Here is a 23,759-nt window from a genome sequence, read left to right on the forward strand (position 1 = left end):
TCAGACACACCAGTGTGGCCTTGTTGCCTCTGAGCTCCTCAGTGGAGGGTGCAAAGAGACTGACAGTGGGAGAGGCCTTCGGCTGACCTGTGTGGATGGAGGCCAGGGTGTAAGATGGATGAAGGGCAGCCTGCATGTTGGGGACTCCTCCTCCCTGTCTGAAGTCTGTGTGACCCTTCTCAGTTTGTCACCTGGTCCACCTGGGGACTCTGCCTCCTCTGTCTTTCCCTTCTTCCCACTTGAGCCCTCTGGAAAGCAGACAGCCCTCTGCCTTCCTGAAGGCCACTGGCGAGTCATCTCTTCCAAGTGGCCTGGCCCAGCTGCTCCCCTCTGCAGCCTCAGTTTCCCCATGTCCCCAGGCAGGCTGTGCTTCCTCTTCCTTGGTCTCTGGAGTCTGAGTTTGAAATCTGGCCCTGACCTCTGGATCTCACAGACCCAACCTCTCGCCCCACTCCAATCTTTCAGTGTTTTCAGGACTTCTGTGATCTAGTGGTTCCCTGCCCAGCCCAAAGCACTGCCCTGGCTGTGTGGGGGGAGGCCCTGAAGCTACACACAGCATCTAGTGAGCCCTGGAGATCAAGCTCAAGCCCAGCCCAGCCCATTCAGCTCTCCCAGGAGAGTGGGCTCTACAGATGAGCCGTGAGGACTCCTGTGAGGCTCTGCCATCTCCCCTCCCCACCAGCCCAACCATAGTACTCCTTGCCTTGGCTGTTTCTCAGGGGCTCCCCCAGACTTCAGGACATGGTTGCCATAGGACCACTCAGCACCTCTGATGACTCCTGACTTTATTGGCAGCCATATGGTCCTCTGAACCCCCACTCATCCCCTGAGTCTAAGGTGCCCTTTGAGTATGGTGGGAGGCCAGCTATGGGCAGGTGAGACTCCAGGCCCAGGGGTGAAAAGCTCCAGGGAGAAGCCTCCGCAGCAAGGGACCCAGTCCTTTTTGCTGCCTTTCCAGGGAGGGTTGGACTCTGGTCACCTCACCCATACTGACCAGTTCCTCTGTGATCCCATGTCCTCAAGGCTCAAGAGAGGCCCAAGAGCTGCAGCCTCGACCCAGAGCCCTCTCTGTACCCTCCACTGGTCTCCCCCAGGGTGTCCTCCTATACCCCCATGTCCCTGGACCCTGGTAACCTCCCTAGCTGGGATGGGCATCTAGCCCTTGGCCCAAACTCTGGGGACTTGGGGACTATCTCTAATGCTGCTACTGTGACCTTCATCAAAACTGGCCTCTGCCGCCCACTTAGGCAACTGCCCCATGCAAAGGAAGGAGCCAGTCCCTGGCCAACTCCAGCTGGTCCCAGCACTGGGCTGTGGGCAATTGTTGGAAGTTGATCAGGGTGGCTGCTGCTGTTGGGGCCCTTCCTGCCGTTACCCTAAGAGCAACCCACCTCCCCAGACCCACAGAGAAAGATGAGGGGTCAGTTATTAAGGCTGGGGAGGGCAGAGGGAAAGAAACCCCCAGAGAGGAAAATGGACTTTCCAGAGACAGCAGAGGGGTAGGACAGGTTTCAGAGCCACTTACCTAGGACGGTGAGCTTGGTCCCGCCGCCAAAGAAATACCACAGTGACTGAGGCTCAGACTAAAACCCACAGGGCCAGCATCTGCTGCCTGCCCCCCGGGGACTGGGCTGAAGCAGGAACCCGCCGGGTGTGACAGGCACGGGGGTGGGGGTGGGGGTGGGGTCGGGGGGAGGCTCCAACCACGCCCAGGGCAGGTGCATGGCCAGCTTCCTGGGGGTGTACCCATGCCTATTCCCCATCCCAGGTGGGTGCCATCCTCAGCCTTAGAATCACCCCAGTGAGTCTCTCCCCCAAAGGCTGTCAGTGAAGCTGGCAACACTGGGTACAAGCAGGGACTCATCAAATCCTCAAGTGATGCATCCTGGGGGTAGCTGTGTGGAATGGCAGAGGGAATCCTGAGCTGGCTCAGACTGCCCAACCTCCTCTGGCCTCATTTTAAAGGACTGTGCATCTTCTTCTCCTACAATTATCCATGTTCCAGCCAGGCCTGCTACCTCCTTGATGAGGACGCTGGTTCATTCCTGACTCAAGGCCTCCCCACTTGGAAACTCACCTGCTTTCATTTCTATTCATCAAGATGTAGATGAGCCCCACCTAATTCATGAAGCCTTCTCCGATCTTTCAGGCCACTCTTTCTATCTGTCCATCCATCCACCTGTCCACCATCCAACAATGACCACCAAGCACCCACCTATGCCAGGCACTGTTTTGCACACTGGGACTTGGCAGGGCCCCCTGGCTCTCACCTCCATCTCTCACTGAAACCTCTCAGGCCATGGCCAATAAGTCCTTTGTCCCAGATAAGTCAGCTTCTCCCCAGTCCCCAATGTCTCTGCAAGAGGTCCCTCTTTCTGGTCACTCTCTCCTTGGCATCTGAGACCACTCACTCTCCTTCTCAGCTGTCTTTTCTTCCAGGCCCATAATGGCTGCTGACCCCAAGCCATCAACCTGGGGCCTGCTCTCCCTGTGGTCACTCTGTCTGCCTCTGACCCTCCCTGAGCACTCCCACGCCTTCTCAGGGCTCTTAGACCTCTGTCTCCAGCCCTTACCTCTCTTCTTGGGTTCAGATTCACGTGCATTCTGCACCTCCGCCTCAAAAGGCCCCAACTAAACTCCTCATCTCCTTACACACTTGCTCCCCTGCAGTTTTCATTTTAGCAATTTCTCTTCAAGCTGAAGGCCTAGAGTCATCCCAAAATGCTTTCCCCTCATTGAGTTGCCCTCTGTGTCTTAAACATGCTACCACAACACAAAATACCATGAAAAGACTTGAGAGAGAAAGCAGAAAACACCCAGGTCACACTCTAAGAGTTTGTGATAGCAAGAATCCTCAAGTTTTTGCAAATCCAATTGTACCTCCCAAGGTATTTATTAACTTTGGAAGATACCCATGATGATGGGCCAGCAAGTCTTCACCTTAGCAATAGGATGTATTTAAGACATGCACATAAGGTTTTCCAGAACTTAATAGTAACAAATTCAACACCTGTTTCTGATTTAAAGAAAGAAAACATCCTTCCTTTTATTAAGTTATTAAAAGAAATTTCAACTCAATAAGGATATCTGCCCAAACTGACAGAAATCTTCATATTTGGTGGCAAAACGTTCCAGAGTCAGTAACATGGCAAGGTTACCTATTGTTATTTTTATTCAATATGATCTATAGATTCTAGTCCATGAAAGGAGTTAAAGGGGAAAAAAGGAGACATATGTTATTAGGAAAAAAGAGAAAAAAAATTTTTTTGCAAATGATGTGATAGTTGACTAAAATAAAACCAAACAACAACCACCAACAGAATAAGCTGAATATCTATTAGAACTAATATGAAAGTGTAATATGAGACCAACACACAAGTCCATCTGTCTCCCTGCTACATAAGCTATGCCCACTTAGAATATGCAACTGGGGGAAGTATTCAACTTCAATAAAATCATATTTAAAAACCTTAGGAATAGACAACATAAAAGGTACAATATTTGCATGAAAAGAATTATAAAACCACCTGAGTAACAGATACAATAGAAAAGTGAGTGAACAAAGAGAACGTCACATTCCTGGACAAAATGCTGAGCATTCTAAAGATATCAGTTCTTCTCAGATTAGTGGCATATTCCGTAAAATTACAGACATAACACCACAAGAATAATCTCTGAAAATCAAGGAACTGACTCTGGAGTCCAACATTAAGAACAACATGAATGTTTTGAGAAACAGTGATAATGATGGATTCTTTCCCTACTAAATACCAAAAGATACTGTAAAGCCATGATAAAACACGGTAATTGCAGGAATAGACCAATAGATCCAGAGAACCACAGAGAGACTGTTAAAAATCAAGAATTTAGTATTTGATAAAAGTTACATTCTTATTCAACAAATGTGCTATGTACAATTGGCTTTCCAATTTTGAAATAAGGTTACATTTTTATGTAAACAAAACTAAATTCCAGACGAAGTGAAAAAAAAAAAGAAACAAAGAACACCAAAACACCAAACCAATGAAAGTACCAGAATAAAACAGAAAACCTATTTTGCAACACTGAAATGAAGACGACAGTCTTACACATGGTGCAGATCCCAGAAACCATAACTAAAAAGTTAAACCAACTCAATGCATAAAAATTAACACAGCTTTAGTGTGAAAGACTCCATAAACAAAGACCCCTAAAACAGATCAGGGGAAAAATATATGCAACATACACAGTAAAGCGGGGGTTAGTACCCCAAATACATTAAGAGTTTCTCTGCATATACAAGTGACTGAATGGAAAAGCAGGCAGCATGATAACCAGGTAACTCATAAAAGGAAACGTAGGGCAATAAAAATCTGAAGGGGTAATAAATTTCACCAAATCAAATAGACAATAAAGTAATGAACACGTTCTGGGTTTTGCTCACCAGATGGGCAAAATAAAAAAAGACTAACAACATCCCATTATTGGTGAGGGCACAGGGAGAAGGCGCTGTCACCCACTGTCATGCAGTGAATCTACATAGCTTCTTGGAAGCACCACGGGGCACTGCCCACAGCACTTCAGAAGTCCATCCTCTTCCCCAGCAGTTCCACTCTCAGGCATCTATCCTGCGGGGTTACGGTAAGTGCACTTTATACACACATGGCTGCACACAAATGCCTGGGTTTCTACCGCGGATTGCTTGTTTATATGTTTCAGTAGAAGCAACCTAAATGCCCCTTAGTAGAGAAATGACTAAATACATTCTGGCTCATCCAGACTTTTCTTAGAAAGCTATCATCAGAATGTGGTATATCCGTGTGAATTGATATAGAAAATGTCAATAACAGATTGTTTAGAAAGCTGGTAATATGTAGAGTATGACTCTATTTTTGAAAAATCAAATCCAGACACCGATTCTTCATGTGTGTGTTTTTCGGAACATATGCACACAGAAAAAGGTCTGCAAGTATATAGACCAGGGCCATCCCTGGGAATAAATTTTGGTGGAAAAAGAAAACATTCATTTTCTGCCACATATATATATGTGTGTGTGTGTGTGCTTAATTCTTTTAAGTAAAAAGTACATGTTACTCTTATATTAAAAATTATTATAGGAGATAAAAGAGATAAAACGTTCTTATGCACGTTTCTAAAATAAAACCAGAAAATGACAAAGTCAAGATTACAAAGCTAAAATTAAACAGTGGTGGAGTCCCACCAGCCAGAGACACACCATGGGAAATTTTTTTATATTTTTGCAGGCTTTTGAAAATGCACGTGTACTTTAAAAACACAATTGGAAGCACTCTACATATTAGCATCTTACCCTGTAAAAATTTTTTCCCATATTTTAGAGATGCTTCCGAAACATAACTCTGCGTGTGTGGAAGTTCCTCACAGCAGATGTGCAGGGCTGCTCCGCACACCGCGTTTAGTGGGTATTGAAGTCATCCCAGCTTTCTCCCACCATTAGTAATGCTGAGCTGACCGTCCTGGATTGTCCACATTCGCAGCTTGACTCTTTACACACAGACCCCACCCTCACCCTCACACCAAGATAAATTCCTAGAAGTGGAATTACACGATTTAAACATGCAAAATTTCTGTGATGACTCACTGACTATTGCTAAAATGGCTGCTCATTTTACACACCTGTAGACAGGCTGTGAGCGCGCTCCTTGCTCCCTGCTCAGCCTCGACTCATCTCTCCACCTTCACTCGTCCATGGCACTGCGATCCTGGCCGCAGGGCCCTGCCCGTCCTCGGCACCCCAGGGCACAAGCCGGGAGCTGACTGCAAACCTCCTGAGCTGTCCCCTCCAACCTCTAGCCTCCTGCCTGGAATCTGCCCTCCAAGCAGCCTTCCATCCAGAGCCAATTTTTCCACAACACAAGACATACATCCAGCTGTTATTCAGATGCCCCCAGGACCTCCCCAGAGTGCAGATAAAGGCCGCGCCCCACCTCCCCCACCCCAGCTCTGTTTGCGTCCACGGAGCCCTACTCTCTGGACAGCAGCACCAGCCAGAGTCCCGCGGATCTAATCTGTACACCAGCTCTGAGCTATCCTATCCACAGAGGGAGGGAACACCTCCTTCTTTACTGCTCCTAAAATGGGCCTGGATCTGTCCCCACGACGGGACAAACTGCCGTGGTTCAAATCCATCCGCCCTCTGAGCCCGATCCTGGCGCCCAGCAAAACACCCCTGAGCAAGCCTGGGCGTGGATGACCTTGGGGAGACCGAGCCAAGCCCTCGCTGCCTTCTCCCTGTGCCCTGCAGACCACCCCTGCCCTTGGACTGTTTGGTTTAAAATACAGGACATGCTGATACGGTCACAGCACTCTTTTACAACTCTTGGACCATTTGTGCCCATGTGCTTCGTGACCTTGGGGAGGTTGCCGTCTCTCTCTGACCCTTTCTCCCTGTCTATAAAATGAGGATAACAACAGGTGTTAGGTCTAGGCTAAAGTAGAAAAATACCAGTTAACTTCTGACAAATTCCTAGGCTGCAAGCCCTCAAGAAAATGGAGTAAGTTTGGTTCACTCCCCGGATATATGGGAAAGTACTCACTAACTTCTTGCTTGACTAACTCCTGGACCTGGGAAACAAACTAACTATCCCCGGACTGGCCTTTAAACAATGCCAGGTGGAGAGAATACTGAGCCAAAGATGTATGGAGGAAAAGTACTGGAACTAAAATGTATGGGGAAATATTAAAACAAAAAATGCGTCATGCATGGCTAACTAACCGAAAAATTCTGCTGCTGTACAATGCTTACTTGCTCCCCGCTCCCCCCTGCCAATGAACCTGGACAGCCTGCGTGCCAACCAGGATGCAGGTCAAGCCTTAAAAACCTGACTCCTTAAGCACTCGGGGCTGCTCTCAGAAACCCCATGTTGGGACACTGAGGCAGTCACCAGCAGGCTCTTCAATAAAAGGACTCTGATGTAAATTTGGCTTGTTTGGCAGTGTGGTCTCTGGGGAACTCCTGGACAATACACAGGTAATGGCTCCTGGGGCCATAAGAGATAAGAGTTCTGCCACTAAAATGATTAGCACCCAGTGGGTGTGAAGTGAAGAGATAAGGGTTCTGCCACTAAAATGATTAGCACCCAGTGGGTGTGAAGTGAGCTGGTAATGAACTGACGGTTGTCATAAATTATCATAGATTGTCATAAAGGGACCCAGATGGTCAGTGCTTTGTCTGGGGACTTCCCACCACACACAGAAAAGAGAGAGCTAGGGTCCCAGGTCTCTCCCTCAGGCCTTTCCCTTGGAGGCATCTGCACTGTGGGTGGGCTTGGGCTCCTGAGGGGCTAGTCCCAGGAAGCGACTCAGGCTGAGGGTCCTTGGCTAAGTGTCTAGGGACCTGGGGACCCCAAGGGAGGTCCCCCTACAATATCAGCTGAAGCCTGCCACCTGGTGCTCTGGGGAGGGCCCCTGCCCAGCCAAGGTGAGGGGTGGAGGTGGCACGTCCCCAGGGAGGGGGGGAGGAGGAGGACAGTGAGGTACAGCCTTGGTGCAGAATTTAAAGGGGGGTCTAGAAATCTCAGGAATCAAAACAAATAGTATTTTAGTATGATATTAAAAATAAAAATTAATCCAAACAAATCCATAATAGACAAAATATCAACACTTTGAATAAACCTAGGCCCCCTTCTGAGACTAACTTTACTTGACACCCGTCTGGCTGGTCTCCCCTCGGTTGCCCATTCCCAGCTCTGACCGCAGGGCCCGGCGTTAAGTCGAGTCTCTCTCCCCTTACCTGCTCCGTGGGCTTCATAGGCTGGGCCAGATACTTCGCCTCCTGACTCTGGGCCTGGCAGGGGCCCTACTTCAAGATGTCACCATGGAGGGCAGAAGGTTGTGGGCACACACAGCCAGACCCAGCATCAGCAGGTGCCAGGGCAGCCAGGTGCCGGGGCCTGTTGTGAGCCTCATTTGCCCTCAGGGTCAAAGGCACCTGTGGCCTGGGCTTCATGGAGAAGTGTGCCCTGGTCCCTCTCACTGGCAGTGGCCATCCCAGTGGGCCCCAGTCCATGTGGCCCTCTCCTTGCCTTGGATTGGCTCTGGTCCCTGCCCCAGGCCCAACCCTTTCCAGGGTCCATGGTTGTTACCCCTGGGGGTTCTCTAGAGGAGCATCTGCCAACTGCCCTGCTGTGGTGGGGACCCAGGGCTCAACTGACACCCACTGCAGCCACCAGCCTAGCTCCGCCCCTGAGGTCCTGGCTGGGACACACATGAACTGCCCTTGTCATCAGTTCCCCAAAGGCACTATGGGTCTGTGAGTAACTCCCCGGTGCATGGAAGGGCCAGAGAGAGCTGCCCAGTGCCCAGCAGAGTAGGAGTCCCCAGGGGCTGGAGTTCAGGGCTGGAGCTATGGCTTCTTTTTCTATCAGTTCCCCAGGCTGGACCCTGCACGGGGCACTCTGACCAGACAGGACCGTCCCTTCCTTGACTGGGCGGGCCAAGCCTGAGCCTCCTCCCTCAGGAAACGGCCCTGCAGGGAGCAAATATCTACCCTTTAGTGGTGACATGTGGGTGTGGAGTCCATCCAGATGTATACTACCTCTGGGCCTCAGTTTCCTTATCTGCAAAATGGGAAGAAAGGTTTTCTGCAGTAGGGAGGTTATGAGGATTAATGAAATCATGTGTTTACTAAGCACTCAGCAGGTGGTAAACAAATTCCTGTTCCCCTTTACCCCTCCTCTTACTTTGAAGTTCAGGACAACTTTTGGAGTGTCCTTGGGGCAAGTGTCCCTGTTTTACAAGTGATAAAACTAAGGTCTAGAGAAAATTAATGCAGATCCAAGGTCATTCCTAGAATAGAGTACAGGGTAAGCTAGAATTAGGAGTGAGCCAGTCCCCTATGTCTCTAGTCCAAGCTTGTGCCAGGCTCTGAGGGGGAAATCCCAGCATGAGTTCTGTTGGATGGTGGTGGAAGAGAGAAGGGCTGGGCAGGTGCTTTGGATTGGGTCTGCTTGGAAGCCCAGGAATACAATACATAATATGACGATGACAGTGATGCTATGTAGCATTGGCTGAGTGCTGTACAAGCCCTAATCCTGGGCACTAAGTTATCCACCCCGGCCCATTTAAAGATGAGGAAACTGATGTGCAGGCAGATTCCTCACTTCCCTGATGCCACATGGCCAAGAGGCAGCGGGGCTGGAGTTGGGGCCGGGCCCTTGTACAATACAGGTGTGCGTTGTTGATAATGACACAGCTCTCCAGGTCCACGTGGTCATACGCTGTACACAGGGGAAACCCAAAGCCCAGAGCTCAGTGTCTAGTTATTCAGTTAAACACAAACTGGATCTGGTTGAATAGAGCTTTCTTCTGTCTTGTTTGTCTCCTGGTGTTATTTGGCCTCTGTTGCCTTTCCCAATTCCCGTTCTTCCTTATGCCCCTGGTAACTCAGTATGCAAATGTCTGTGGAGATCCTTGGGACCCCAGTGAGAAGGACCTCTACTCTGCCACTGGACAGAACTGCAGTAGAGATCTGTCCTCTTGATTTTTCTGCCAATGAAAATCTTTAATATGTCTTCTCAAGTTCAGATCTGCAGCCCTCTCGGGCTCCCAAAGTTTTGTTTCAGGAACTCTAAAAAGGGGGAGGCCCCTGCCAAAGTGAATTTCCTGGATGCCCCCAAGAGTTGCTTGGCTTACATTTTGAGACAGATACTCCTTAACTTGTCATGTAATTTTGGTGAAAATCTGTCCAGCTATTTCGTGGGACATAGTAACAGACAAATAGCCTGGGACTTTATTTCATTGGTATAGATTATAGTTGTTGGGGGACAATTGTCTACCATGGATCTTTGTCTCTCCAGCAAAGGCACTGGTTGCCTTCATTCTGAATTGTCTTTCCAAGGATCCTTGCATGAACAGCCTTGGAAGGTACAGATAGTATCTCCCTTTGGAGCAAAGAGCAGGCATGATTACTGGTCAGTATAAAAAATTAGGGGTCCCCAAGCTCAGATGTGCAGGTGTCACCTGGCCTTCTTTGCCCTGCCTTGTGGAACTTGTGCGAGACAAAGCCAGTACTCTGCCATGGCCGTTGCTGTGAATGATAGACTGTCCTTTGTCTCTGACCCAAGAGCCTTGTGTCTTCTCTGCCAGTATCCAGGAAACCGTAGCAGGCTTACTTTTCAGCTTGCAAGTAGGGTAAAGTCTCAGACCATTCAAAGTTCTTGATAATGATGATACTGAGGAGAAGGAGGAGGAAGGAGAGGAATGAGTGAGGATGTGTAATGTTGAGGAGGGCTATTGGGACTTCATGGTTTTACTAAGCTCTTCGGATTTTCAGGGATCTCCAGGCTGGATATTTCTTGGGCAACCTCTGAAGGCCAGACCTGGAGCCGAGAGGTGGATCATAGAAAGAAACACCACATATTCCTGAACCTGGAGATGGGTAAGGTACTGAAGAGAAATGGGGGGTGGGCACCCTAAGAGCTGTCAAGCAGGGTACAGGGAAAACCCCGGGAGCCCCCGATCCAGTCCAGTCTCTCTCTCACTGGGGCTCTCGGTCCCCTCCTTTGTCTCTGAGTTTGGGTCCCTCACACCTTGGGGGCTTGGGAAGGTTCTGCCCTGGGGACCCAGGCTGATGCTGCTCCCTCCCCAGCAATGCCCCCCCCACCATGGGTGTGACACTCATTCACTGCAAAGGACCCGGAAGCTGTGGTTTCCTTCGGGGACAGCCCTAGGTTTCGGGGAAAAGAAGGGGCTGTCCCTAAACATAGCATCCCCAGCTGCTCCCCTAACCCTGCCCCTGCCCCTGCCACGGTCGCTGGGCAGACGTCACCACCACCGCAGACCACATCCTTCTGTGGTGGCCACAGTCGGAAATCCTCATGTGACTGGATCCTGGGGGACCTTCGAGTGCTGGGCTGGGCCTCCCCAGCTGATGCAGCTGCAGCTCTAGCCACTCAGGCCTGTCCCTAATCTCTCCTGTTCTGAGATGTGCGAGGGATGAATTCAGTCCTAGACAGAGAGGTCTGGCCCCAGCTGTCCCACTCAATGGACCCCCTGCTCAGAGTCCCTGGCACGTCAAAAGAACCCTCTGGATCCTGCCTTGGCCCTTCTCTCTCAGAGCACAGGGGTGTGTCACTGTCCAGTCCCTTCTGCCCTGCTCCCATGTTCAAGGGCTCCCCATATCCTGGCATACTGTGGGTCAGTCCCCTATCCACACTCCATCCCACAGAGCCTAGGAAACTGCTGCCACCAAGGACTCCTCTCTCCCTGACCCAAGGGTCCCTAGCTCCCCACCCTCCCCCACTTTCCCTAAACTCAAGCTGACTGTTCTTTCTCATCTCATCTTGAATTTTTCACTGTTGGGGCCGGATTGAGAGGCTTGAGGCACAGAGTGACAAATGACAAAGGCTCTGAATCTCTCAGAGAACTCACAGTCTGGGCTGACTCCACAACTCCCGAGCCCCTTCCAAGGGGTCCCCAGAAGCCCCAAAGACCCCAGCTGGCTTCTTTGGTGGTGCTGGGGTGGCAGCCCCCACTCCAGCTCTCCTGTAGATGTCACAGATTCGCTGGCCGAGCAGGGATCTGCTAGCTCCTACTGATGAGGAAGCAGAGGTTCAGGGAGGGTTTCTTGCCTGAGACGCACAGCAAACTGGTGTAAAGAATGTGTCCTGGGATTCACCAGTACTAGCCTGAGGCCTGAAAAGAGGTGGAGCCAGCCCAGAACTGCAAGGTGGGGTTTGGGGAAATTTTTTAGTTCTGGAGAGCGGCCCTAAGGGAGAGTCCAGTAGGGGGCAGCAGAGACCAGCAGTAGCCAGGCGGGGAAAACCTGCTGCTCTTCAAAGAAGGAGGCCCAGACCTAGGGCAAGGCTCCAGCAGCAGGGGCAGGAAGGAGAAGCAGGGGCTGGACCCTGGTTTGGCATCCTCAACTAATGCCCACCTCACCCCTGGGACCATGTCTGGGAAGCCATTGTGGTGAGTCAGATCCTGATACTTTGTTCACTGTAGGTTTGGATGCACTAATTTGATTTTTTAAATGATGCATTAAATATTATTTATTGGGTTCATTAAGTTTTTGGATGCTCCTTTAAATCATTCAAGGTGAGTGCCTTACTCACCTCACCCTGGTCCACATTCTGTCTGGAACTCCAGAAACACCCTGTAGAGAAATGCACAATGCTCTGCATGGACACATGACTGCAGGGCTCGAGGATGTGGTGCCAGCTGGCTTGGTCAATGTCGTGTCCCCAGTCACCTGACTTCGTCTGGGGCACCTACTGGGTCCTCCATGAATATTTCTTGGCCAAATAAATAAATGGACCAGATTCAACGCTAGGCCTATCTGGCTGGAACTTCTTCCTTCTACCCAGTGACCTCGAGGCTGGCAAGACCCCTAGGGCTGATCTCACTCACAGCCCAGGTGACCACCAGCTCAGCCCTCCATCACCACCCTCCCATTCTCACCCAGCAAAAGGGATCACAGGGCATCAACTCATAGAGACGTCATCTATCCCTGGTACTGGCCCTGAGGCCCCAAATTAAATTCCTAAACACGAACTACTTCTCCCTTGGGGGTCTCTCACGTGGTCATTTCTATCAAAGGAGGAACGAGCTCTTATAGGACTGGGCTAGCTGACCCTGTACCTCCCACCCTGCGTGTGCAATGGTGCATGTCAGATGCCTAATAATTGGATACTAGAAAATTGGGGAACACATGGGCTGTATGTAGGGCTGCCTAATAAGACGTGGGAATTTGGTTTGCCTTATCATTACCCTGCTGCTGGCCCCTTGTGGAACCCCATCCTTCTCTCCCTTTGTCTGCTGGAGCCCTGGCACCCTCGTACGGTCCCTGAGTGGGAAACTCCCAGTCCGCTGTGCTGCAGCTCAGTTCCTGGGTCATAACACATGTCTAGGAATTTAAAAAACCCCACTCTCTTCCATTATCACTTTTCATGCAGCGGTGACTGTTGGTGCAGAGCCCTGAGATCAACTGTGTCAACTTACCTTTTATTCCCAGGACAGTCTTGCCCAGCAGAATTAGGGTGAAAACTAGTGACTTTCAGCTGGTGTGAGAAGATCTTAGGTATGCCATGAAAATGTTCAAGGATCATTAATTCAATTTTCAAAAGAACTTCAAAGCACAGTAAGCATATTCTTTTTTTACCCCCCACCCTTTTTTTGATCAACATAATTTAAGTGTGCTGGGGAAGTTTAACTATAGGTTCAAGTGTGCCGTGAAATAAAAAAGGTTGAAACCCTCTGGTGCAAACAGTAAAGAATTATCACTCATTGCTACAGGTAAGGCCTATAAACCAATTATCCAGTTAAACAGTGGCTCCCCAAGATAGACAGTTCTCACCTGGGGAAATTGTTCATTTACCCAACACATATTTACTAAGCAAAAATCAATTCAAGATCTTCCCTTCCTTGTGTCCACCCAACCTGTGTTGTGACATCACGGATGTGATCCAGTTCTAGTAAGTTCCTTCCTTCTAAGACCTGCCTAAAACCACTCAAGGGCAGATCCCCAAACCTTATAAACCTACTGCCCTCCCGCTCTGAGACGCTGCAATGACTTGGAGGTTCGTTCTCCCTTACTGATGATGGACTCGGCCCAGCCCATCTATCAGGGTTTTTGGTGGTCTCTGGGAGCTGGTGTTTGAGCGTTAAAATAGCCTGCTCAGTTTTCAGTGGACAAGCTGAACCTGAAAACGGGCAGAGACTTGCTCTGCAACTCTTAAGAACGTAAGGGCAGGGCGGGACTAGAGACTTCCCTCCACATGGAAGGCTATGCCCCACTCACTGGGGAAGGGGAGTCAGGCTGGGCAGGTAGGTTTGTGTCTCACTTCCCCATCTGCCTGTGTCACTGTGAGCAGTGTCACTGTCCCACACCCCACAGTAATAGTCAGCCTCATCCCCAGCCTGGGCCCCGCTGACGGTCAGGGTGGCCATGTTCCCCGAGTTGGAGCCTGAGAACCGCTCAGGGATCCCTGAGGGCCGGCTGCTATCAGACATGACCAGCACAGGGGACTGGCCAGGCTTCTGCTGGTACCAGTTAGCAACTTTTCTACCAATGTTGTTTCCCCCACAGGTGATCCTGGCTGTCTCTCCCAGGGCCACCGACACAGAGAGTGGCTGAGTCAGCTCATAGGAAGACACAGAGCCTGCAAGGAGAGAAAAGGGGAGGTGGCTTAAGATGAAGAACCCTAGGAAAAAAAAACAAGAAAGATGAAGAACCCTTCCCAGGAGATCCCCTGCCTGTCCTGGACCAGCTCAGGGATTCTCTGGGCACACAGGCGGCCCCTCCGTCAGTCTCAGACTTGGCTGTAAGATGGAACCAGTGAACAAACCAGCAGTCCCACCACCCTCTCTGCTGACAGATACAGCCCTTCAGATCACCCAGTCCAGTGAGCACAGCATGGGGGCTCTGCCCCTCAGCCTGCAGCAGAGTCAAGAGCCCCTTGCCCACCACAGGTAGGGCCCTGCTGAGCTCAGAGTCAGGCCCACTATTGTCCCTCAGCCCTGGGACTTGGTGAGTGAGGGAACCCAGGGCCAGCACCTGTGCAGTGAGTCAGGAGGCCCAGGAGGAGAGGGGTCCAGGCCATGGTGGAGACACCCATGATGCTGCTTCTGAGGCCCAGGCTGGGCAGGTGCCTCCCAGGCCTGTCTTATCCCCTGGTAGAGAGAGCTGCCCAGGATGCAAATGAGCCCGAGTCAGGGGCTGCTGCCTGAGGAGCTCTGTGGTTTCCAGACAGACTCAGCCCAGGGGCCCAGGGGCCCGGGGGTGAGGGCACTGCAGACCCACCCTCAGTCCTCAGATTCTCCTCCACTCTGGGTCTATATCTTTACCCCAGTCTTTGCCCAGTCTCACTCCTGCGCCGCTCTGGTCACGGCCAAGCTAGGAGATGAGTCTGTCTGCATTTCTAATCCTATTATCTTAATGAGGAAACCAAGCTTCACCATTTGTGGGCTCCTGCCTCAGATGACAGCTGCCGAGCAGTGAATTCCCCTTCAAGCTGCTCTCATGACACATGCACATGGAGGGGTGTTGTGTTGGTTTGTAGAGACAGAGTCTCACTTATTACCCACTCTGAAGTTCAGGGTGTGATCATAGCTCACTGCAGCCCGGAACTCCTGGGCTGGCTCTTGAGCTGCTTGGACAGCAGGTGTGCACCACCATACCTGGTTTAATTTTAAAATTTGCTGTACAGATGGGGTCTTGTTTTGTTTCCCAAGGTGATCGAGAACTCCTGGCCTCATGGGACCCTTTCCCATCTGACTCTCAAAGTGCTGGGATCACAGACACCCACCATGGCGCCTGGCTCACCTGGCGTTATTAATAACAAATCAGAGCATAGAACTTTCCACACTTGTTGTGAGTGCCTGAGGCAGTGCCCTGTGCCTCACTGTCCCCAGTGTGCTAGAAGTCAGGGTCAGGCCCAGGGCTTGAGGAGTATTTGTCATTTACAGAGTTTTATCCTCCTGGGGTTGGTGGGATGAGGCAATGGAGTCTTGTACCTGAACAGAGATACATGGAAATTATACAATAGAGAGATGTGTGAGACTCGGAGACAGAAGAATTTCTGCTTCGGTGTCAAGTCGTCCCTGAGGTCGACTGGCTCTGCCAGGTGACTCTGCCGCCCCCTGGTGGCCGCCCCACACTGGCTGCTGCAGCTCAGGGGCCTCCTGGGTCCAGGTGCAGTTTCACAAGCTGCGGCTCAGGTCCCTGCGGCCCTGACCCATGAAGGGGTATTTCTGGAAGTGCTACATTGAAAAAAGGCACAAGTCACAAGGAGTATGTGTGGAAGAGCTTAGGCCGTCCTCTTTGGGGAAGATTCTGGTGAGTTTGAGGATCTTCTGAAATAGCGACAACCTGAGGGTTCAAACCAGTTTAGGTCCATGGTGACATTTGCATATATGAAGGATTTGGGCCCAGAGTGACGTGTACTCAGGTGTGGGGAGAGGGATTTCCAGGTAACATGTCAGGTTCTCTAACAGTTGCTTAGCCCACATGGGAGCCTCTAGGATCCCACACGGGTGAGATTGTGGTGGGCTCAGAGCAACCCCCAGGCCCTTCCCTAGCTCACCTAGGACTGGAGATGCTCAGGGGAGGGGTTCCTGGACCCTCCTTCCTGTGTCCACCAGGCAGCCCTGTGGAGAATGGTTCTGCTGCCTGGACCTCAGGTCCTGGGCCAGATTCCTGGGGTTCCCTGTGCACGTCCATCACTGCTTCTTCTGTGGTTCTGTGAGCCAGGTGCACAGAATCTGGAGAGTACACTGGGCAGAGAAGAGAGCTCTGATGGAGGGAGTGACAATCCCAAGCTCGTTCAGGAGAATCTGAGCCAAGGATGATCAGGAGCCTCTAGACCCCTGCCAACAACCTCTTCTCTGGGCACTGGGACCAGTGTGGCCTGGGGGCAAGGGTGTGAGAAACCCTCACCAAGGTGTCCCACCTGGATGGAGAAGCTTATCCCTGTGGACTCTCCCAGCCGCCTGTGGGGGGCGCTGCTGCACTTGGACAGGGGCAGGGCAGGGCCTGGGAGAGGAGCCAGCTTCCTGCTGGCTGATCAGAAACCCAGCAAAAAGTCTTTGGTCAGAACCAACTGGGGCAGGTTTTGACCATCTGCATGTCTAAAATGATCCTTGAGTCACTGCTTAGGTCTCAGGGATCCTGTGAATACAATATGGCGTGTGGACAGCTCATGGTCCCCTGGAATGAAAGGGAAATGGTATGTGCAACAGTCTAATTATAATTATTATATAGGAGTGATTTCCTTGTCCTGTGTCAATCCCCTTCTTTGAAAATTAGACATCAGCTGTCATGGGAAGGAACCTACAGGAAGCTTCTCTTTGTTCTCTCTAAAAATTCTATACTTCACATTTCCAAATTACCAAAGAGAATTAAAAGTAAAGTGTGTAAACCATGAGATATATTAGTGTTGAGATCATAGACATGGGAGACACCCAGCTTGTCGCACAGCTTCCTGGGGAGTTGTGAACAGAGATTTCTTTTTACAGGGCAAAAAGCACAGGCTTAGGGCAGCCCAGGGAGCCCCAGGGCCCTTCTCATATACTGGTTTCCTGATTTATTTTAGCCCAGGTTTTGGTGAAAAAGGATTAATTTTGAAGCTAGAAATAAGGAGTGGCATTGATCCACAAATGACGGCCTGAGCTGTGTTTGTGCCACACAGAGGGTGACTCTGGTCAGACAAGGGAGGTTCAGGGACATGGGTCCTTCTGCACAGGAACCAGCATACAGACTCCGTCCTCACACTCCCAGAGCTGTCCTGACACATCAGCAAATGTCATCCTAAGAATGGAGTCTGCTCTTCTCCCAGGGCTTTATCCTCTCCCAAGGCCAAGGTGTCAGGGACAGAATGTAGGAGAACAGATGCTTCTCCTTCCAGACTCTGTGATGACAGAAGGAAAGACTGTGGGTTTCTATAACAGGCACCAGGCCAACTAGACACATTTTCCATCCCATAAATCAATGTGCTGCTTTTTAAAGGGAACTAAATTAACGTTAGAAGTTGAATGCATTTCAAATGAAAGTCTTTCTGGGAACGTCACAATTTGGTGGTAGGCCTTCTGAGCTCCCTGCATCGACAAGGAATTGAGTGAGTTGAGACCACGGTCGTGGTCAGAGCTCAGAGAGTGAGAGTGAGGCTGGGGAGGTTCCTGTCCCACACCCCCATCTGTCTGTGTCACTGTGAGTCACTGAATGCTGCCCCCACTGTCATCAGCTCTGGTACAGTAATAATCAGCCTCGTCCCCAGCTTGGGCCCCACTGATGGTCAGGGTGGCCGTGTTCCCTGAGCTGGACCCAGAGAACCGCTCAGGGATCCCGGAAGGCCGCTCACTATCTCTATATATCACCAGCACAGGGGACTGGCCTGCTTTCTGCTGGTACCAGGAGATGTATTCTTGGTCAAGTTTATCACCAGAGCAGGTGATCCTGGCCGTCTGTCCTGGGGACACTGACACTGAGGTCAGCTGTGTCAGCTCATAGGGAGACACAGAACCTACAGGGGAGAAGAAGGGAAAGAGCTTAAGAATTAGAGTCCCTTCCCAGGGTCCTGCCCTGAAACCGTGCTGGGCTGAGCTCAGGGTCCACACTGGCCCAGCTCAGGGTCCTGTAGTGGCTGACCCTGGGGCAGGGTCTGGGGACAGCACCTGTGCAGAGAGTGAGGAGGGGGAGCAGGAGAGGGCTCCAGGCCATGGTGACACCCCCCACAGTTCTGCCTCTGAACCCACAGCACAGAGGGGCTCCCCCAGCCTCTCTTATTCTTCTCAGGCCCTGTGGGACAGTTGAGTGTTTGGGGCATATGCAAATTTATGTCCCCTGGGCCTCCTCCTTGACAGATTCACTCAACCAGCTGAGGGGACAGCACAGAGACTGAGCAGGGAGGGCTGGGGCCCCAGCTTCCTCCATCTGCTTCTCAGGACAGCAAGTCAGACTCAGGATCCAAGGCCTGCGTTCACAGTCCCCTTCCTCACGACTGACCCTAGAAGCACTGTCTCAACCATCCTGGCTGTGGTGTGTCCTGGACCAGGCTCAGCAGGGCTGTGCCCCTTCCAGGAGCCTGGCCATGGGGCTGAGCTCAGAGCTGCTGACATGACAGATCACAACAGACCCAGCATGAGGGAGACACAGGCCACCATCTTCCTCCTCCTCTGTCCTCCCTACAGGTCCCCAGAATCACTGAGGTCTCACCTGGTCATTTCCCCTGGATCAGGTCCTGGGTCATTTAGATGCTGTAGTGATTTCTGATTCCACAGTCTGGTCACTCAGCACCACACCCCTTCTGTGGGAGCCTCACACTCCAGGGTCACTGCACATGGGGTGTCACAGCACACTGGCATCTGTCACCCTCATTTTTTCCACTCTTGACAAGTGTCTTTTCAATGTTTTGTGTGAACTTGGAAAAGGCACCAGAACCCACCTGAGGATGCAACCAGGGTTGCATTGTCTCTGTGAGGACACCAGGGTCACTGTCTGCACAGGGCATGAGGTCTGGAGTGTGAGGGTCTGTGGTCCCTCAGTGAGGGGGATCTGTCACTGCAACCAGGACAGGCCCCTTGGGCAGCCCCAGCCTCCCTCCTCCCTCCAGCCACTCCAGGCTGCAGTTTTGCCTCCCCCTACTGGAGGAGGACACTCAGAGTAGGTGCTTCTCTCCCCTAGGGTTCCCTGACATCACCTGTCACCTGGGAGGTGCGGAACAGAAAGTCCAGCCTCACTGGGTACCATTGTGACCAGCTGCCCTGCACAGCCACACACAGAGGTCCATGTGCTGTGTGCAGGGAGCCAGAAGAGTGTGGCTTCTGTAATCCCCTGTGAGTGCAGAAATTCCTTCTTGGATTCTTGCTTTATGACTGAAGGAATGCGAGGTAGAAGACAAACTGTAGGTCTTCTGCAATGTGACAGCATCCTGAGAAACACCTGTGACCTCAGATAGGGACCCAGACTTCCTCCATAGTTAGGAACCAAGACTGACTCTCCCCCTCCAAATTAGAGCAGCTGCAGGTCACTGGGAGCCCCACAAGTTCCTGCCACTAGAGCTCAGTTGTGCCCTCACATCCCCCTCATCAGTGTCACCATCAGCATCTCTGTCCCCAGTGAATAGCGTGAAGAAGACATCGCTCCCGCTCTCCAGGCTTCCACGTTCTCAGGGAACAGCAGGTCAGGGAATTGAGTCTCTCACTTGTCCCAGGTTGTGCTGAAAGGGTGGGAAACCTGCCACTTCCCAGGGTTTGAGGTCTGTGCTCCCGAAAGATCTCAGCTCAGATCTCCAGGAGCTCCCAGTGGGCCTCAGTCTCACTGAACTGTGCTCACTCCACCCAGGAGTCCAGAAATGTGTCTGGATTCCCTTGGTATTGTGGTTCTCTAATATTTGAGTTTCTGGTAACTCCAAACAGGTTGTCCATTGAAACCCTGGTCCTTGCAGAGATGTTTTCACTGGTTCATGGGATGGGAAGTGTCCCTGAAGGGCCCAGCCCCAGCACCTGTCCGCACTTTCCAAAATCACTGATTGAGAGTCAGTCCTGCTATGGAGCACAGGGTCTAAGGGAGGGTTTGTACAGAGGCGTGTGACACAGCCAGGGATGACACAGGAAATGAGAACACCTCACAGTCCCCTCACTTCTGGCCCATGTGACCCACATTTCCAAGGTTCACACAGACCAGGTGGGTGATGAGTGGCTGAGATTCAGGGTGGGAAATCCACCATTAGACGGAAGATTCCTCCCCCCTCCCCCACTCCTCCAGCACACACTGTCCCCTAGTGCATGTCAGGGGTAGGACATCCCCAGCCCCCGTGTCCCTCTGTGCAGCTCAGTGCCCAGCAGCTGTAGTGACCTTCTCTATGAGCGTGTAATCTGAAGTTGACTCAGAGATAGGCACGGTCCCACAGGCACAGCAGCGGGGCTCAGCAGTGCACAGAAAGCTGGGTCCTGGGGCACAATGTGTCTCACTGCACAGCCTGCTCAGTCCTGCCGTGCAGAGAAAGGACCACCGCCACCAATGCACAGTGTCCTTTAGGATAGTTTTAGGTAGTTTTATTCAAGCTTTTTCCCAAGCCTCTGGTTGAAGTAACCCTGCTTGGGAAATACTGGGCCAATACAGCTGACAGTCGATTGTGACCTTGGGAATCGTAAGGAATGTGACTGGTAACAGAGTTAGCCATTTAGGGGTCCAGTAGGGAAGTGTGACCTTGGAGGGAACAGGAGAGCATAGTTTACAGTTTCAAAGAGAAAACCAGAGCAAGAGCAAGAGCAGGACAGAGAGAGAGAGAGAAAGAGAGAGAGATTTCAGCATATAGAAAAGGAGAAACCGTGTGTATTTCAGTGTGTTTGCAATTTTTATGAAAAGTCTGATTCAGAAGTAAATTATTTTCCTTTAACTCCGGAGTATGTAATATTTGTTTTTTAATTTGCGCTGGTAAAATAGCCTTGGATTTTGCCCTCATAAACATTTTTAGTGGGAGGAGCAAGATGGCACCGAGTAACAACTTCCTTGCAACGGGGCACAGTGAGACTGGGGAGAGAAGTCTCCAGGCAACTCTGGCTGGTGGAATCTGCCCAGAAACATCCCTTGGCGGGGGGGGGGGGGGGGGGGGGTGTGACACAGGGAGTCAGTGAAATACTTCTAGACTCTACAAGGAGAACAAAAGCAGTGGAGAACTGGCAAGTAGTTGCATGTATTCGTTTGGTCTAATCCCGCTGGCAGCAGTAAGTACAACAGTATTGCAAACTGGAAAAGTCTTACCTGTGAGCTGTTTTGGGTTTTTTTGGACTTGGCTTTCAGTTGAACTATCTTGGGAGAACTTGGGCAAGAGTGGGGAGGACTTTAAGCATTGTCTAGGGCCCCAGACTAAGTCACTGAGCAGGCTGGAGCTAATAGTGTTCCTCTGTGGGCCAAGCAAAGCCATTGTGAGAGAACTGCCCTGACAAGCTCTGCCCATGGGGTCACAGAACAAGGATCAGGCGGGAGACCTTGGGTGAGTTATCTAGTGACTGAGCAGCCTAAAGGCGGGGACTGAGACACCTTACAACTGTGGCCCTAGGGGGCATAGAATGAGAGAGTTTTGGCACACTGAGACTCTTCAAAACTCTAGCGCAGAGTCATAGTAACTTAAAGAGCAAGAGGAAGTGGAAGGAAAGTTAGGGCAAGGAGGCAGATAAATCACTCATGAGGAAGAATCAGCAGAAAAATCCTGGCCACAGGAAAAACAAGTCCAGACCCACCCCCACCCCCAAGGGACTATGAGGTAGCTACTGCAGAGGATTCCACCTATAAAGAAATGTTAGAGATGACAGGAAGGGAATTTAGAATGCAGACTATGAAAACAATGAAGGAAATGATGGAAACAATGAAAAAAACTGCTGATAAAGTGGAAAATAGCCAAAAGGAAATCCAAAGACAGAATCAAATAAGAGATGAACAATATGAAGAATATAGAAAGGATATAGCAGAGCTGAAGGAACTGAAGCAGTCAGTTAGGGAACTTAAAGATGCAATAGAAGGTATCAACAACAGATTAGACTATGCAGAAGAAAGAATCTCAGAGGTAGAGGACAAAGCTCTTGAGATAACTCAGATAGTTGAAGAAGCAGAAAAGAAGAGAGAAAAAAACAGAACATTCACTGACAGAATTATGGGACTTTATGAAATTTTCAAACATACGAGTTATGGGTATCCCAGAAGGGGAAGACGAATGCCCCAGGAGAATGGAAGCCATACTAGAGAATATTATAAATGAAAAGTTCCCAAATATCACCAAAGATTCTGACACACTCCTTTCAGAGGGATATCAGACCCCAGGTCGCCTCAACTCTAACAGAGCTTCTCCAAGACACATTGTGATGAACCTGTCCAAAGTCAAGACAAAAGAAAAGATTCTTCAAGCTGCTAGGAGTAAGCACCAGTTGACCTATAGTGGCGAATCCATCAGGGTGACTGCAGACTTCTCTAATGAAACTTTCCAAGCCAGAAGACAATAGTCATCTACCTATAATCTACTTCAACAGAACAATTTCCAGCCCAGAATTCTATATCCTGCTAAGCTACACTTTAAAATTGACAAAGAAATAAAATCATTTACTAATATACAAACATTGAGGAAATTTGCCACAACAAGACCAGCTCTACAGGAAATACTTCAATCTGTTCTACACGCAATGGACCAACAGCAAAGTAAGAACTCAGAAGTTAGGTAAAGGACAGAACCTAACTTCCATAATGATGCAAAAGATAAAACTAAGCAATGGACTCTCACAAAATAAGATGAATAGAACACTACCACACTTATCAATTATCTCAGTAAATGTTAATGGCTTGAAGGCCCCACTGAAGAGGCATAGATTGACTGACTGGATTAAAAAACACAAGCCATCCATTTGCTGTCTGCAGGAAACACATCTAGCTTCAAAAGACAAATTATAACTCCAAGTTAAGGGTTGGAAGACAACTTTTTAGGTAAACAGAATTCAGAATAAAAGAGGAGTTGCAATCTTATTTTCAGATACATGTGAATTTAAAGCAACTAAAGTCAAAAAAGACAAAGATGTTCACTTTATATTGGTCAAGGGAAAAATACAACAAGAAGACTTTTCAATTCTAAATATTTATGCATCCAACTTAAATGCTCCTAGATTCTTGAAACAGACTTTACCCAGTCTGAGCAACATGGTATCCTATAACACCATAACAACAGGGGAATTTAACACTCCTCTTACAGAGCTGGACAGATCTTCTAAACAGAAATTAAATGATATAAGGGACTTAAATGAGACCCTAGAATAACTGTGCTTTATAGACGTATATAGAACACTCCATCCCACAGATAAAGAATATACATTCTTTTCATTGTCCCATGGAACATTCTCCATAATTGATCATATCCTAGGACACAAAACAAACCTCAGCAGAATCAAAAGAACTGAAATTTTATCTTGTATCTTCTCAGACCACAAGGCAGTAAAGGTGGAACTCAACTCCAATAAAAACTTTGAACCCCACACAAAGGCATGGAAATTAACAATCTTCTGTTGAAAGACAGTTGGATGCAGGAAGAAATAAAAGGAAATCATTAACTTCCTTAAGACCAACAACAATGAAGACACAAGCTACTAAAACCTGTGGGATACTGCAAAAGCAGTCCTGAGAGGAAAATTCGTTTTAGATGCCAAATTCAAAAAACAGAAAGAGAGCACATCAACAAACTCACAAGCCATTTTATGGAATTGGAAAAAGAAGAACAATCTAAGCCTAAACCCAGCAGAAGAAAAGAAATATCCAAAATTAAATC

The 23,759-nt window shown here is 49.8% G+C and overlaps 3 gene segments (V, D, J or C); all 3 read right to left on the reverse strand.

The window, feature by feature from the left end:
- The window catches only part of LOC100951850, a 34,283-nt gene extending 19,708 nt beyond the window's left edge, over positions 1-14,575 (reverse strand). The window contains 4 exon segments of the V gene segment in view: positions 11-87; positions 1,526-1,563; positions 13,826-14,117; positions 14,513-14,575. Coding sequence covers positions 11-87; positions 1,526-1,563; positions 13,826-14,117; positions 14,513-14,573 — 468 coding nt within the window.
- Positions 14,576-17,667: 3,092 nt separating this feature from the next.
- Positions 17,668-18,183, reverse strand: LOC105888355. The segment is given in 2 exon segments: positions 17,668-17,975; positions 18,127-18,183. Coding segments are annotated over 2 exon segments (354 nt in total).
- Positions 18,184-18,317: 134 nt separating this feature from the next.
- Positions 18,318-23,759, reverse strand: part of LOC105888356 — an 11,674-nt gene continuing 6,232 nt past the window's right edge. Inside the window, 1 exon segment of the V gene segment in view lies at positions 18,318-18,329. Coding sequence covers positions 18,318-18,329 — 12 coding nt within the window.

This window comes from Otolemur garnettii, unplaced genomic scaffold, assembly GCF_000181295.1.
Source record: "Otolemur garnettii isolate 467f Iridium unplaced genomic scaffold, OtoGar3 scaffold00301, whole genome shotgun sequence".
Classification (NCBI taxonomy): domain Eukaryota; kingdom Metazoa; phylum Chordata; class Mammalia; order Primates; family Galagidae; genus Otolemur; species Otolemur garnettii.